The following is a 17,509-nucleotide window of genomic DNA, read 5'->3' as shown; positions in this document are numbered from 1 at the left end:
TGTTGTGTTAGTTGTGTAATGGTAATAGTTGTTGTTGTTTACAGACAGGGGTATTTGTAGTGCAGACAGGTTAAATTTGGCGCTGAAGCGTGTGAATGAACAGGATTATCTGAGCTTCTGTCTGGATGGTTTCTGTGGATGGATGTGTTTAGTAATCCCTGCTGTTTGTCTTTCAGGTTCCTAATCTCAGCGGTTTAACAATGAATCCTCTGTGGAGGAACATCAACACGCAGATGTTTAATTAGAAAGATTAAAAACGTCTCCTCCACATGTTTCAGGGCTTTCTCTGACAGTCTGAGTAGCAGCCGTCTCATATTCCTAACAAACGTGTATCTGTCAGGTGACAAAGAAGGAAACTAGAAAATTAATCTTTGTGTTTTACTTATCAAAAAAAATCAGGGGGGGTCGTCATATTTTTACACATACGAGGAACATACAGTAAGTATTTGAACATATGCCAATCAGTAAGAATGGAAAGAGCTGTTACTCTGCCTTTAAAAAGTCCACCTCTACTCCACGTATTCATCTACAATAGAAACACCTGTTAGAACTGGTTAAAGACACCCGTCCACCTCACAGTCAGTCACACTGTAACCACCATGGACAACAACAAAGAAACTGTCAAACAGTTTGGTGAGAATAGATCAACTGTTAGTCAGACTGGAGCTTCATACTGTAGATAGAAACATATTATTATAATAATCATGTTCTAACCTTACATGTGGAGTCTACAATAACATGATGTTCTGTAAAGTCTAAATATTTCATTACATTTAAAATGTAGATTTATTTCTAGATGAGTTCATTTCTCCATCATTAGTCTTTAAAAATAGCAGATTCTACACTAATCAATGAAGGCAGAAACATGAAAAACTACACTAACTACATCTATAATTAATCACCTGCTTCATTTATTAAAAACAAGATGGAAAATCATATCAAATGTATTAATTATTCAATATTAATTATTCAGACTGATTGGGTTTTTAATTCAGATTCTTATTTTTTTTTAAAGCATAATTAAGTAGGGGTTCAAGGCTGATGGGCTGTGGGGGGGCACATGGGAGGGGGTGTATCTGTAGTTCATATGTCTATACCAGGGGTCAATGTGTCTGACATCCTGAAGCAGTTTTACTAACGAGTCTCCAGCTGTGTTGGAACAGAGACACATTAAAACCTGTTGGACCCCCGACCCTCCAGGACCACGTTTAGAGACCCCTAAAACTGACAGAGTGCATGGATGTAATGAGTCAGCAAAAAAAGAAAAGAGCTTTCAGTGGAGGATCAGTGACTTCTGTAGAGTGATCAATAGTTATGATTGAGGTACTGAGATAGATTATGAGCATGTATGCGCACTATCGGAAAAAAAAATCAGTTTATTTTTGTTTTCAAAGTGAAAGACCGTGTGTTTTATTAGTTTATTGGATTAGGTTAGGGTTAGAGTGAGGGTTGTATGCACATATATGGTCATAATCAATCTCAGTATGAGGCAAACTCAGTCTGTGACACTGGCCCTCACAGTCCAATCATCAGACGGCCCACCGGGAATTGTCCCGGTCCTCCTGATTAGCCACTCCGGGCCTGGAAGAGGCTAAAGATGACTGTCAGTCTCCTTCGGACTGGGGCTCCATGCAAGATCTCACCTTGTGGGGTATCACTGAAGATAAGAAAGGTGAGGAATCCGCCCAGAAATACACGGGAGGAGCTGGTCAATGACCTGAAGAGAGCTGGGACCACAGTTTCAAAGGTTACTGTTGGTAGAACACTACGCAGTCATGATTTAAAATCATTTCTCTGCTCAAGTCAACACATGTCCAGGCCCGTGTAAAGTTTGCCAACGACCATCTGGATGATCCAGAGGAGGCATGGGAGAAAGTCATGTGGTCAGATGAGACCAAAATAGAACTTATTGGTCTAAATTCCACTCGCCGTGTTTGGAAAAAGAAAAGTAAGTACCATCGCAAGAACTCCATCTCTACTGGGAAGCATGGGGGTGGAAACATCAGGCTTTGGGGATGCCTTTCTGAAGAGGGGACAGGACAACTGTACTGTATTAAGGAGAGGATGAATGAGGCCGTGTATTGCTCCTTCCCTCAGTCAGAACATTGAAGATATGTCGTGGCTGGGTCTTCCAACATGACAATGACTCAAAGCACAGCCAGGATAACCAAGGAGCTGCTCCATAAGAAGCAGATCAAGGTTCTGGAGTGGCCTAGCCAGTCTCCGCACCTAAATCACATAGAAGACCTTTGGCGGGAGCCCCAAAACCTGACAGACCTAGAGAAGATCTGTGTGGAGAAGTGGACCAAAAACAGGGTGCTCAAATACTCATGTTCCTCACTGTATACAAAATGTGTTCTCTGCATTTAGCCCATCCCTGAGGAGCAGTGGGCAGCCATGGTGTGGCATTTAGGGGTTAAGGGACTTGCTCAACATTCCACAGTGTTGGCCCAGGTGAGATTCAAACCAGTGACCCTCCGACGTAGCACGTAGCAACCAGTCCCACATGCTTGGCTAGCTTAGAACGTAGCAACCAGTCTCACATGTTTAGTTAGCTTACAACGTAGCAATCAGTCCCACATGCTTGGCTAGCTTAGAACGTAGCAACCAGTCTCACATGTTTAGTTAGCTTACAACGTAGCAACCAGTCCCACATGCTTGGCTAGCTTAGAACGTAGCAACCAGTCTCACATGTTTAGTTAGCTTACAACGTAGCAACCAGTCCCACATGCTTGGCTAGCTTAGAACGTAGCAACCAGTCTCACATGTTTAGTTAGCTTACAATGTAGCAACCAGTCCCACATGCTTGGTTAGCTTAGAACGTAGCAACCAGTCTCACATGTTTAGTTAGCTTACCACGTAGCAACCAGTCCCACATGCTTGGTTAGCTTAAAATGTAGCAACCAGTCTCACATGTTTAGTTAGCTTACAACGTAGCAACCAGTCCCACATGCTTGGTTAGCTTAGAACGTAGCAACCAGTCTCACATGTTTAGTTAGCTTACCACGTAGCAACCAGTCCCACATGCTTGGTTAGCTTAGAACGTAGCAACCAGTTTCACATGTTTGGTTAGCTTAGCACGTAGCAACCAGTCCCACATGTTTTGTTAGCTTAGCACGTAGCAACCTGTCCCACATGTTTAGGTTAGCTTAGCATGGAGCAACTAATCCCAAATATTTAGTTAGCTTAGCACGTAGCGACCAGTCTTGGATGTTTGGTTAGCTTAGCACAAAGCAACCATATGTCTTGTCAGCTTAGCATGTAGCAACCAGGACCACAAGGTTAGGTAGCATAGCACGTAGCAGCGCTGGCTGAACAGGGACAAAAGTTAAAGGGGTGGGGCTTAGTTATTGGTTTTCTTTGGATAAAGGATTAGTAGCTCTTAGACTTTATATTTTCTGTATTTGACACAGCTTTTATTTTGTCGGGGTTGTGAACAGGTGCACACACACACACACACACAGTGAGGATGAGGATGGTCTGCTGGTTGGTCATGTGACCTTGTGCTGGAGCAGGAAGTGGGAGAAAGTTAAGCGTGAGCTTCCTGTGTTTAAACTAACAGCTTAGAAAATGTTTTTAATCTGTAATCTAGAGCAACGATCGGGAGACGCAGCAGCGATTGTAGCGTTAGCATTAGCAGCTAGTTTTGGAATATTAGCAACAATGCAAGGAGCAGTGTTAGTATGTGTGGCATTAGCGCTGGTAGCAGCAGAAGAAGAGTGATACAGACATGATACACAATAAATGACACAAAGAGACACAGAATGAGTCGATAAAAAGGAGGGAAACGTTTCCGCCTCCTGTGATTGGACCAATCAGGTTACTGCAGTTGTTATTTGCAGACGATGTTGTAGTTGTTGTTTGGCGCTCCCTGTGGTCACATGTTCTCCCTCTTCAGCTCAGTCTGAGACATTTTGTGAAATCAGATTATTTGAGATCAATGGGGGGGCGTCTGCCAGCAGGGGGTGTAGTGGACGGAGTGGTGAGTGAGCTGACAGATGCCCACAGAAAGCCTGTAACAGGATGACGCCAACGCTCAGGATTATGTCTGAGCAGCAGATAAACAGATTAGGCCCCAAACAGTTCCTGCTTTTTCAACCTCGTCACTGTTGCCACACCCGCTATGAGGGTTTCCTCCTCCTCCTCCTCTTCCATTATCATCATCATCACCAGAGGAGCGTCGTCCAGGCCTCAGAGGCTCCTCACAACTCAGGTGACAGTGTGTGAAGGTGGGACAGGATGCTGTGGACGTTTGGACTAGGTCTACTGACGGTGGTCACCACACACACCACTGCACACGCCCCAGGTAAGACCCAAAGCTCTAAAAAATCAACCTTCACCTGAAGCTTTCAGTGAATGAAGGACTTACAGGGGAACGGCCTGGACGCGCTAAAGCCTATTAGCATTGCATAAGAGCTCGGCTGTGAAAGCAATGTCAGTGCTTTCCTCTGATTCTTTAACTTTTAGAGCCAATCCTGTGTTTTCCTCATGTAATCACAGATAATATGTTCAGGTTTTCTTTACTCAGACAACTTTTTTTTTCGGAAATTTGATCTCTTGACATGTTTTGAATGCCAACTCCCAGTCTTCCTCAAAGGTGATTGCTTTGATGTGCCCCTAGTAGTTGTTTCATTAGGAAAACATCAAAGCATCTACTGATGCCTTTCATGTGTCCTTATGAGTTCTTTCTTTCTGTCCTTGTCAGGAGATCATATTTCCTGAATAAGCGAAACCTGAACATATTATTTAAAAAACAATGATGTAATCAGAGTTTGTAAACGTAGAGTTAGCGCGCTCATCGTTGAGAAGATGAACATCGTAACGCGTAGAGATGATTCGTCAGCTGATGTAGCAGAAAGAGACGAAAACACAAAGAAAACTCAACATGTTCCTGTGATTTCACAAGAAACGATGGAATAAAAACTCAGAAACAACAGAAAAGTCAACACAATTCTCTGATTTGTGAAAAAGCTTTGACTAAAACAGAAAGTTGAGAAGAAGTGAAAGAACGTTTCCACCTTCACTAAAAGCTTTGAGTGAAGCACGAAGCTAAAAGCTAAAGATGAGGCGAGCGGCGCGTTTCCTGTAAATCTGTGAATCATCACCTTCTGTCCTCTGTGAGCTCGTCTCTGAAGTGGTGGTATTTTTAGTGGAGCAGCTTCCCACGGCGTGTCAGAGGAGCGGTACCTGAGCAGTACCTGAGCACCGCTGCACACACTGTCAGACAAACACATCAGCAATAAACCAATGAAAAGGCAGTGTTAACACAAAAACAAAGCAAAGCCTCTCACTCTGTGCTCCTCCTCTTTCAGCTGTGGGCGTGGCCTTGGCTGGGCGCCCTGACGGCCTGCCCTCTGGCCGTCTGTCGGGGCTTCTGTCCAGAGGCTGGGGGCCGGAGGGCGGCCCCCGGAGGTCCAGGCGCTCTGTTTTCCTCCACTCAGGCGTTAGAATCTGTCCTCAGGAGACGACCAGCGACGTGCTGAACAGCCACAGGGCGTACTACCAGCTCAGAGGTAGCCACGCCCCTCACCCATGACCACGCCCCTCAATGCTGTAACCATGAAAACCAGAGTTAATCTTAAACTGAACCCAACGCCTCAAATGTTTGTCTTTGTGGAGCCTGCAGACGGACTTATTTAATCTGATCTATCTCGACGTATTTTATTTGATCTTAACTCAATTTAACCCTGTTTCATCTTAACATTACTCATTCTAACTTATCTTATCTTAACCTTTCTTAATGTATCTCATCTCAACTTATTTGAACCAAATTCATCTCACTTCATCTTTTCTTATCTTACCTGATCTTAACTTATACTAACATATCGCAACTTAACTTATCCTAACTGATCCAACCCTACACATTTATTTGATCTTATCTTAACTTATTTCAACCAAACTTACCTTATTTCATCTTAACAGATCTTAATGTATCTCATCCTAATTTATCTGAATTGACCTAATCTGAATTTATTTCAACCTAATTTATGTTACGTCACATTATTTAAACTTTCCTGGTCTGAACGTCATTTATCCAATCCTACAACAAACTTATTTGATCTTATCTTAGATTACCTCATCAACCTATCTCAACTAATCCCACTGAATTTGATCCTACCTTAACTTACCTAATCTTAATATATCTCACTATGTTTCAACTTGAGTTATCTTCACTTATGTCATTTCATCCGAACTTAACTTATTTAACCCTATAAATTTATTTGATTTGAACTAATCTCTTCCCTTCTTATCCCATCAAAACTTATCTGATATTAATAATAATAATAATAATAATAATGCATCAGTTTTATATAACACTTTATCATAGACACTCAAAGTCACTTTACAGAATTAAGACATTATTCTTTCACTCCACACTTAGTGGTGGTAAGCTACTATTGTAGCCACAGCTGCCCTGGGGTAGACTGACGGAAGCGAGGCTGCCATAGTGAACCATTGGCCCCTCCCACCACCACCAACACTCACTCACACACTACATTCATACTAGGCAATGTAGGTGAAGTGCCTTGCCCAAGGGCACAATGACAGATACCACTGGGTGACTATTCAACGGTCGTGTTTTGAGTCAGACCAGTTCCTGTATTCAGTCGATCTTAGTCAAGTTTTTACTGTAAACAAATGTTTTTCCTGGTATTATACCTGAAAAAGTACTAAGTAATATTGTGCTTTTATTCTGAAAAGGCCTTTAAAAAAAATATTGGACTTTTTGAGGAAATGTCAGGCTTTCTTTAGTCTGGGTTGTTTGTTCATTGGTGTGTGTGTGTGTGTGTGTGTGTGTGTGTGTGTGTGTGTGTGTGTGTGTGTGTGTGTGTGTGTGTGTGTGTGTGTGTGTGTGTGTGTGTGTGTCAGTGTGTCAGGAAGCTGTGTGGGAGGCCTTCAGGATCTTCTTGGACAGGATTCCTGGAACCTCTGAGTACCAGATGTGGGTCCACATGTGTCAGCAGGAGTCGTTCTGTATCTCAGACCTGGGGAAGAACTTCAGCAGCTCAGAAGAGCACATCAGCCTGGTGGAGAAGGTCAGAGAACATCAGAGACCTGGTCTGACCCTCAGGATTAGTGAACATGGTTCAGAAGATTTAAATATGTCAATGTTGGACGTGCCTCCACATCTGGATGTGTTTCTACTGCATGTTTCATTCAAACTGTTATAGAAACATTTTCTATTTCATATGTTGATTGTTTATTTGGATTTAATCTGTAAGTAATTTTCAAACTAATCTGGAATTAATTTGTTAATATTTTTGGGTGTTCGTTGCAGAGAATGAGTCGACTGAGAGGAAGTAAACCTCCTCCTCTTCCTCCTCCTCTTCCTCCGTCCAGGTGAGAGCAGACAGATGAAGACAACATCACACAGATGTTGAGGATTGTGACGGAGGAAACAATAAATACACAGAAACACAACTTCAGATAACTTTCACTGACGTTACAGAGAACCAATAGTGTAATCCTGAAAATAACGTCATGAAAACTTAATCTGGAAACTCATTTAATCTAAGAAGTCTGACTTTAATCTGAAAATTTTGACTTTAATCTGAAAACTCCGACTTTAATCTGAAAACTCTGACTTTAATCTGAAAACTCTGACTTTAATCTAAGAAGTCTGACTTTAATCTGAAAACTTCGACTTTAATCTGAAAACTGACTTTAATCTAAGAAGTCTGACTTTAATCTGAAAACTCTGACTTTAATCTGAAAACTCTGACTTTAATCTGAAAACTCTGACTTTAATCTGAAAACTTCGACTTTAATCTGAAAATTCTGACTTTAATCTAGAAACTGACTTTATTTAAAAAAAAACTGTGATTTAAATCTGGAAATTGATTTTAATCTGAAAACTACACACACACACACACACACACGCACACACACACACACGTGACTTGTTTTGTTTTGTTTGTTTCTCTACAGAGCTCCGACCTCTGACCTCTCAGGTACAACACACACCTTCCAGTGTGTGTGTGTGTGTGTGTGTGTGTGTGTATTAATATTTATGTCTAAAGTTCTCACAGTGTGAATGAGACCATGTAGTTGCTCTCTTTGTTTCCTCAAAGCCTTTACAATGTTTAGGTGTCCTGACAGAAGCCTGCGTGAAATTAGGTAATTCAGGAGGTAACTAAGGAAGTACTATGTAACCAAGGAGGTAACTAAGGAAGTACTAAGTAACCAAGGAGGTAACTAAGGAAGTACTAAGTAACCAAGGAGGTAACTAAGGAAGTACTATGTAACCAAGGAGGTAACTAAGGAAGTACTAAGTAACCAAGGAGGTAACTAAGGAAGTACTAAGTAACTAAGGAGGTAACTAAGGAAGTACTAAGTAACCAAGGAGGTAACTAAGGAAGTACTAAGTAACTAAGGAGGTAACTAAGGAAGTACTAAGTAACCAAGGAGGTAACTAAGGAAGTACTAAGTAACCAAGGAGGTAACTAAGGAAGTACTAAGTAACCAAGGAGGTAACTAAGGAAGTACTAAGTAACCAAGGAGGTAACTAAGGAAGTACTATGTAACCAAGGAGGTAACTAAGGAAGTACTAAGTAACCAAGGAGGTAACTAAGGAAGTACTAAGTAACCAAGGAGGTAACTAAGGAAGTACTAAGTAACCAAGGAGGTAACTAAGGAAGTACTATGTAACCAAGGAGGTAACTAAGGAAGTACTATGTAACCAAGGAGGTAACTAAGGAAGTACTAAGTAACCAAGGAGGTAACTAAGGAAGTACTATGTAACCAAGGAGGTAACTAAGGAAGTACTAAGTAACCAAGGAGGTAACTAAGGAAGTACTAAGTAACTAAGGAGGTAACTAAGTAGTTAGATAACTAAGGAGGTAGCTAAGTAATTAGGTAAATAAGGAGGTAAATAAGTAATTAAGTAACTAGGTAAAGTATCTCCAGCTGTTATTGGTGGTTTCTTATCGTTTCGTTAAACATTTAGTAACAATGCTGTTCCATCAGTTCACTGAGAAATACTGCTCCAGGACTAATTAGTGACTCACTCTTAGTTGTGTTTGTGTTTTTACAGAAACTCCAACAGTCGCTGCTTCAGCACCTCTGACCTCCAGCCCCGCCCCCTCGTGGAGCGTCTCAGCTGAGGATCCCACAGAGGTTTGGAGCTTCTCTATCAGCAGCTGGAAAAGTCAAGTGTTGATGATTCTCATAAGAAGCAACACGTGTCACAGAGTCTCAGTCTAAATGTCAGTGTGTTCTATTATTTACTTCCATGGTTGTGTATTTTCTGAAGGACTCTGATCTTCCTAACGCGGTGCCTGAACGTCCTGACCTCTGGGAGCAGAACGTGGAGTTCTCCATAGACCTGGTAGACCGTGGCTACAGAGAGCTCCTGGATGACCCCGCCTCCCCGCAGTACGTCGACCTATCACAGCACCTCCAGGAGCAGGTCAGCCAATCAGCAAACACACACCATAATAGTGATCCTACTGCAAGAATTAGAGAGGGAGGGGCACAGCATCAGGGCCACGCCCAATCCTCCTGATCACTACCTGTCAGGGCAAACATAGGGAAAAGAACACACTCACTCACACACACACACAGTGTTTGTGATGTTGTTTGGCTCCGCCCCCTCCTATAAAAACTCAGCTGTGGGAGTAGGTTGGACTGAGAGCAATAGTGAGTATTGAGTAGCTAGTTAGCATAGCATATATTTTAGCGTATAGACTGGGCGTGTCTTAACTGCTCCAGAAGCCCTGCCCATAATCGAGGCATTTTTTTATTTTGTCCGTATGATGTAACGCTATGAGGCACTCGCTCGTATTTTCTGTGTTTGCTTGGTAACCATGGAGACACCCTGGACCAATGAATGACCGACTTTGTTGCTATGGAAACACACAAACCTAGTGATGGACTGACAGACAGGAAGTGATCAAACTCCTTCTGTCCTCACAGATGCTGCATGTGTTTGAAGACCTGAGTGGATTCAGAGAGATCCATGTCCTGGGAATAAAGTGAGACACACACACACACACACACACACACACACACACACACACACACACACACACACACACACACACACACACACACACACACACACACACACACACACACACACACACACACACACACACACACACACACACACACACACACACACACACACACACGCACACACACACACACACACACGCACACACACACTGACAGTGTTTCTCTCCTTGTCTTACAGGGAGACCCAGGACTCTGTGAGGTGAGTTCATTTACTCTCTGACATTGTTCAGTCAGTGCTGCTACATGCTAAGTAGAGATAAAAATTGATAAGAATTTAGTGATTCCGATTTCATTATCGATACTACTTATCGATTTGATTCCTTATTGATTCTCATTGTGTGAGGGAATTAAATAATACAAACGGATTTGTGTGCTTTATTTCTTTATTATTTTATCTTTGTCTCTTTAATTTCCTGCAGGAATATCAGCTCTATTTTAATCCACCAGATATAGATTGTTTTCACTGGATAATAATATATACAAAAGCGCTAAATAAAATTGATGAATTATTATTATTATTATTACATATGACACATTTGGGCTAAAAACATTTGAGAATATTTACAGTGTTCCTTTTGAACTTGAACAACTTGATCCAAAACTAATTCAGACAAAAAATAAATAATTCTTCTGTAACAAACATATTAACATAAAGTACAGCTGCACTTATTATGTATTTAAACGCTAAAGCTTTAGTTTAGACTTTGTTTACATTTCTATAAATGGACCTTCAGAGACACCGTCCCCGTTGTTACATGTGACATCATCAGCCGTGTGTGTGTGTGTGAAAGATCAAACTAAAGACAATGATCAGTACCAGTCCGTCTCCCGACGTAAGAGGAACCGATAAGGGGAACTGGAATACAAGCAAACAAATGATTCCTAGGAATTGGATAACTGGGAACCGGTTCTCAAAAAGAACCGGTTTTCGATTCCAATCCCTAATGCTAAGCTAACCAAACATCAAGGACTGGTGGCTAGGTGCTAAGCTAACCAAACATGTGAGACTGGTTGACGCTACATGCTTCACAAAATGACAACAATGATATATTGTATAACAACAATGAATGAAAAAAAGACCAAAAAAGACACAAAACACAAGAAATATATAGACAAAAAACTAAAAAATTAAAGGGAAACAAAAAAAAAAAAAAAAAAACCCACAAATCAGTTAAAGGTCATGCATTTTTCACCATCATCTCCATTTGTTCTAAGAACCATAAAAACATAGTATTTGAGGTTTATTTTCCAGAGTTTTAGCCTCTGAAAAGTCACTTTCTGAGTAACTCTACACAAACAGGCTGATTTGCGGCCTACTTATGCATATTCATGAGTGGGCGTATCTATAGACATGACACGTCAAATTTGTCATCAAAGTGGGAATGAGTCATCAATTTGGAGCTAGATGTTTGTGTTCACCCTGTAGTAAGAAAGGAGAAAATCCTCCTCTAACTAACGATTGAGGGAATAAATGAAAAAAAACACTTTGACCATGTGTATGAAGCCATAATAACACTTTTTTATGTTTAAAGCACAGAAACGTTAATTTAGCTTAATATGGACCCTTTAAAAGATTCCTAAAAAAGTCACCATCAGTGTTCAGGCTGTGTTTGATGGTCTGTTAATTGTTTCTGATTTGTATTGGTGTGTTCTAGGCCTGGGGGGATTTCTGTGCACTACTCTCTGCTCTTTGAGTCCGACCCCGAGGTCGACCTGGGTCTGAGGGAGAGGGTGTCCCACGCCCTGAGAGATGCCTCTCTGCCCGTGGACTGGAGCTCGCTCAGCTTCACACCTGGTGAGTAGCGACCTTTGACCCGAGGCGCCCCCTACTGGTCAGGAGGAGGATTTCAGGATGTTTGTGAACTGATGTGATGTCATTGTTTCCACAGGAGAGACGTCCACGTCCTCACTGCTCCTGAAGGACCAGGTGAGACTCACTGGTTTCCTTTAAAATGATGGAAGCGTTGGAGGTCTTCCCTGAACTGCCCTCCCCTGTCCTACTCTCCGTCTGAACCAGTAAACCTCCACAGAAACTCATCAATCAGAATTCTCATTAAAGTCCATCATACTGTATATGTAGCTTAAGATAATGTAGCAAATATCGTACATACGCTAAAATATCAATGATTCTGAAAAAGTTGCTAAATTGTCAACATAAAGTGTCATTGATAAAACTTTCTAATCTTTCATTTTTAACACAATGGTTCAATGAGAAATACTGCTCCACAACTATTTAATGACTCAAAAAAGTAATTAGAGAAGTAAGAAACAAATTAAATCAGTTCATAAACAAGTAGCTAAATTAGTAAATAAGTAACAAATTAAATTAGTTATTAAATAACGAGATAAATTAGTAAACAAGTAACCAAATTAGGAATAAGGTAACTGTCAATGATGGAAAACTAAGTAACTGGGCAAATTAGTAAATATGTAAAAAGGTAAGCAAGTAACTAAGTAAATTAGTAATTAAAGTTAGTTACTAAAGTAATTATTAACTAGGTATATTAATAAATATGTAAATAATTAAGGAAGTGACAAAGTAAATGAGTTATTAAGTTATATGTAAATTAGTAATTAGGTAACTATGTAAAAGGTAAGGAGGTAAATAAATAAATAAGAAAAAGTGATTAACCACGTTAATTAGTAACTAAGTAACTAGGTGTTGTCGCTGGTTGATGAAACCGTATTTTCATCTGAACATATGGTAAAAATGCGGTTCCATTGGTTCACAGAGAAATACTTCTCCAGGACTAATTAGTGACTCTTTTGTATTGATCATGTGATTGGACCTGTTCCACCTGACTTGATAAAAGCTAATCCAACAAACCAGGACTGTTTTGAGGTCTTGCATGTTCTCCAAATTGATGAAAAACAGAACCTGGTGGTTTTCTGACACACGGTGTTTGTTCCTCACAGTCCAATGAACCGGATTCCCACAACGAGCTGGAGGTGTTTACGGCTGATCCGGCGGCTGATCGTCTGGTCCCGGTGGATCCCCTCGCCCCATCCGAGAAGGAGAATGCCCTGGTCACGCTGCTGGATGGTTCTGATGGAGCGGCAACACCGAGCAGCCGTCCTCTATCCTCAGTGGAACACGAAGAAGAGTCGCTCATCATCGAACACAAGATTGAAACCATTTACAACAAGGAAACTGGAGAACTGGTCCGAGGCTACCACCCCACGCCTCCAGGAATACTCGGACCAGGGACGGACGGTCCAAACATCCAAGGAGAAGAAGAAGAAACAACCTTTTCCACAGAAAGTCCTGAGGAGAGCAAAGAAGACATCGTTGTTCCAGATGAAGAACCTGAAGTCACACTGCTGGAACCAGAGGAGTCTTTGCACATTGAGCCTGAAGACGAAGAAGAAGAAGAGCAGGAGGTCTTACAACCAACGCCAGAAGAAATAATTGTTACAGCACCAGAAGTAAAGAAATCAGAAGATTCTGAATCAGAGGAAACATCTAAGCTGGATGAAGACTCCCAAACAGCAGCTGATGACTCTGAGGTCAGAGACGACGTGAGCAAACAGGTCAAGGTTCTACAGTCAGAAGAAGAACCTGAAGAAGACATCGTCATTTTTGACTCAGAAGAAATCGCAGTGAACCTTCGGGACAGCGACGAGGAGGAGGAGGTCCAAGAGTCAAAGCCAGGTGACGTTTGGACAGACGGAGACGATGTCTTCCAACCAGATGTAGGAATACTTGATGCTACACTGGAAGTCCAACCTCCAATTGTGGAGACATCGGTCAGTCGAGAGGAGGTTATTCCTCCCGAACCAGACGAGAAGGTTCAGGATTTAGAAGAACCAGAAACATTGGAACCAGAGGGAGAAGCTGTAGACACTTTGGTGGATGTTTTGGGTAAAAGTGAAAAAGATGTTGAAGCCCAAACAGTCGGTGATATTGAATCACTTGAACTAGAAACAGAACTAGAAGTTACTGAACTCATCCCAGGAGGACAAGAAGAACAAGGATTGGATGGACCATCTGCAGTACCTGAACTTCAACCAGAAACTGAAGGAGAACAACCAGAGTTTGTTGTTACTCAAGAACCGCAGGTGGTCGATGTTTCCACACCAGACGATGAGCTTTCTGAAGAATCAGAACCAAAGGAAGACGTCACTGATCCACCAGCCGAGGCCATCAAAGTCCTGCAGGTCCCTGACCATCTTGGCTTTGAAGAAGATCATGTTCAGGAGTCCGACCCGTATCTCCAGAACAATCTGCCTGTGGAGACAATGGAGGTTCGACCTGAAAGCAAACACGAGGCACCAGACTCTGAACTTTTCCTCACCGTGGAAGGAGGAGAAAGCACCGACCTGTTGGACGCACAAGTCCACATGACCATTGCCGTCCCAGGTGAGTCTGAGGTTTGAGACGTTCTGTATGTTTGACAACACAGGGAAGTGGTGAAGGTTCAGGTTAACCTTCATCACTTCCATCTGCTCGAAAAGTTCACGAGACATAAAAGAGTTTCAAGAAAAACTTTAAGGAAGTTCAGTTTTCACTGTTTATTAAGAAATAAGAAGGAACCTCCATCATGGAGATGTTCCATGGTTACAGACCATGGAGATCTACCGATGGCCGTCCTTTAGAGTTGTGAGATGTCCTTTCTGTGGAATAGGGAACCTCTCAGTGTGTCCCACCTGTGAAAGTCTGGGATCTGTTGTGTCTCAGAGATAAATGTGTGTATCATCTGCGTAACAGCGAACATAAGGATTCCTTCCTTAATTAGTTTAGGGACAAACACAGAGCAGTTTGTGAAGATATGAAGTTCCAAATGTTTTTCTGTTTGTCGAAGCAGTGCTCGCTCCTGAGGTTGAAGTGTTTGAGGCTCCGCCCTCTGAGGCCCCGCCCTCTCAGGCTCCGCCTGCTCCGACCAACGACGCCGGGCTCTTTGAGCTTTCAGAGAATGCAGCAGAACCGACGAAGCGCGAGCCAGCTGTCGTGGTCATCGATGAGAACATGGGGGAGGAGCTTCCCGCAGTCGGCTCCGCCTCTTCTGAGACGGTGCTGGATCTGTCCGTGGAGCTCGACCACACGCCTGGAACAGACACGCTGGAGGAGGGGAGCGGGTTCCAATCGGTGTGGGAGGAGCATAGCACGGCCTCGCCTCCTCTCAGGTATTTGACCACGCCCTCCATGACCAGCGCTAACCATGGCCACGAGCTGGTCGTCTTCTTCAGCCTGCGCGTCACCAACATGAACTTCTCCGTGGACCTGTTCAACAAGACGTCCATGGAGTACCGGGCCCTGGAGAACTCCTTCCTCCAGCTGGTGAGTTCTCCTCAGTCCAACCAGAAGCTTCCCACACTCCTGAGAAACCTCACTGCTGTATCGGGATATCCTTTGATCAAATATCAAATCAATATGTGCACAACATATGTTCAGTTGTTTAAAAAAAACCCATTTGAAGAATTTTTAAAACCACTTTAAATGTTTTAATTGTAAAAATCACTAAACCCACAATGTAGGAAAGTCCCTCCCCAAAACCTAATGTTAGGCTAACGTTAATGCTTGGTTAGTGTTAATGCTAAGCTAATGCTCAGTTAGTGATAATGTTAGAATAATGCTATTGCTGGGTAAATGTTAATGTTAGATTAGGGTTAATGCTAGGCTAATGCTATTGCTAGACATATGCTTTTGCAAGGTTAATGTTAACGCTAGGCTAATGTTAATGCTATTGTTAGGCTAATGCTAGGTTAGTGATTATGTTAGACTAATGCTATTTCTGGGTTAATGCTAATGTTAGGTTAGGGCTAACGCTAGGCTAATGACAATGTTATGCTATTATTGACGCTAGGCAAATGCAATTGCTAGACTAATGTTAATGCTAGGTTAGTTTTAATGCTAGACTAATATTATTGGCTAATGATAATGCTAAGTTATTGCCAATGGTAAGTTAATGCTATTGTAAGGTTAATGTTAACTTAAGTTAATGCTAATGCTAGCCAATGCCAATTTTCTTCAAGAAATGCAGATATATATTTTTTGGCTAAGTGTGTGTGTGCGCAGAATAATGAGAGTAATCTTCTGCTCGTGTGGACTGGAGCAGCTCTCAGGATCCACTTTGGACTCCTTCACTAATGTCAGCTGCTCTCAGAGTCACTTTAGAACCTCCACACTGGCTGGCTGAGAGGAGCTAGTGTTGTATCATATGATGATGATGATGGTGGAGCATCTGCTCTCCTCCTACAGCTCATGCCTTACCTCCAGAACAACCTGACGGGCTTCAAGGACCTTCAGATCCTGAACTTCAGGCAGGGCAGCGTGGTGGTCAACAGTCGTGTGAAGTTCAGCCGCTCGGTTCCGTACAACGTGACCCAGGCCGTGACCTGCGTCCTAGAGGAGGCGTGTACAACCGCCGCCGCCACGCTACACATTGAAATAGACGCACACTCACTGGACGTAGAACCAGGTAACACAACGTTACACATAGCGATAGACACACATTCACTGTACGTAGAACCAGGCCAGAGTCAGCACCGCTACACAACAGGTGTTACACACTTAGTGACGGTACACATTATTGTGTTACACAGTATTGTTGTTCCATAGTGTAACCTGTGTGTGTGTGTGTGTGTGTGTGTGTGTGTGTGTGTGTGTAGCTGATCAGGCTGATCCCTGTAAGTTTTCAGCGTGTGACCCGTTCTCTGGTTGTGTGGTGAACCCTCTGAGTGGAGAGGCTCAGTGCCGCTGTAACCCAGGGTTCCTGTCCATTGACGGCCTCCCCTGTAGGAGCGTCTGTGACCTGCAGCCTGACCGGTGCCCCGGGGGGCGGTGCCACATCCTGCCAGGGCATGGAGCCGTGTGCAGGCAAGACTCAACTCATTATCGCACAATGAACACGTCCTAAGCTATCCCACTACATGCTATGCTAACCTAAACACGTGGGACCGGTCTCTATGTGCTATGCTAACCTAAACACGGGGGACTGGTGGCTACGTGCTAAGCTAACCAAACATGTTGACTGGTCTCCCTTTAAAAGAAGGAATATGAAACGGTCGCTGCTCAGACTGAAAGATGTGGAGACGTTTACCACATCAGTGAATGCTTTGTGGGCGGAGCCTCGTTGGAGGTTGTGATATTTTCTTCTCGTGAGGAATCAAACTCATCCATCAGCTCTGCTTTGCTTTATTAGTAAATGACTTAAAATCCTACTTTTAAAGGGAATTAAAGCTTTAATTCTTGTCTGTGAGGTAGTTTACGTCAGAGCTGCAGTGAACCAACAACCTCCCACAGTCTGTGCAGCGACTGGTTCCTATTCCTTCAGGTCAGAGGTCAGAGGTCACTACCTTCTAATGATCTTCTTTGTGCAGACGACACAATCACAATCACTGATGATTCCTTTGTTTTTTCCCCACAGTCGAGAGCTTTAAGACGTCCTGAGGAGCTCCTTCATCTTCCTCCTGATGAAGATGAAGATGTTTGATGAAGATGACCCCTCACTGACCATATATCTCTAATCTATACTAGATCACATCCAACAAT

General features: G+C 42.6%; 1 protein-coding gene across 1 annotated transcript; it reads left to right on the top strand.

Annotated features, from left to right (window-relative positions):
* The first annotated feature begins 4,123 nt into the window (after positions 1-4,123).
* Positions 4,124-17,506, top strand: impg1a (interphotoreceptor matrix proteoglycan 1a). The gene is made up of 16 exons (XM_028440727.1): positions 4,124-4,229; positions 5,313-5,513; positions 6,871-7,037; positions 7,280-7,341; positions 7,930-7,952; positions 9,035-9,117; positions 9,254-9,409; positions 9,916-9,974; positions 10,196-10,216; positions 11,673-11,812; positions 11,907-11,944; positions 12,934-14,377; positions 14,823-15,295; positions 16,217-16,436; positions 16,627-16,834; positions 17,385-17,506. Exons 1-16 carry the CDS (start codon positions 4,124-4,126, stop codon positions 17,395-17,397), a joined length of 3,414 nt encoding a protein of 1,137 aa, XP_028296528.1. The 3' UTR covers positions 17,398-17,506.
* Positions 17,507-17,509: the final 3 nt, after the last annotated feature.

The sequence above is a fragment of the Gouania willdenowi genome (genome assembly GCF_900634775.1).
Source record: "Gouania willdenowi chromosome 24 unlocalized genomic scaffold, fGouWil2.1 scaffold_320_arrow_ctg1, whole genome shotgun sequence".
NCBI lineage: Eukaryota > Metazoa > Chordata > Actinopteri > Blenniiformes > Gobiesocidae > Gouania > Gouania willdenowi.
This window is presented reverse-complemented; position numbering and strand designations above follow the sequence as displayed.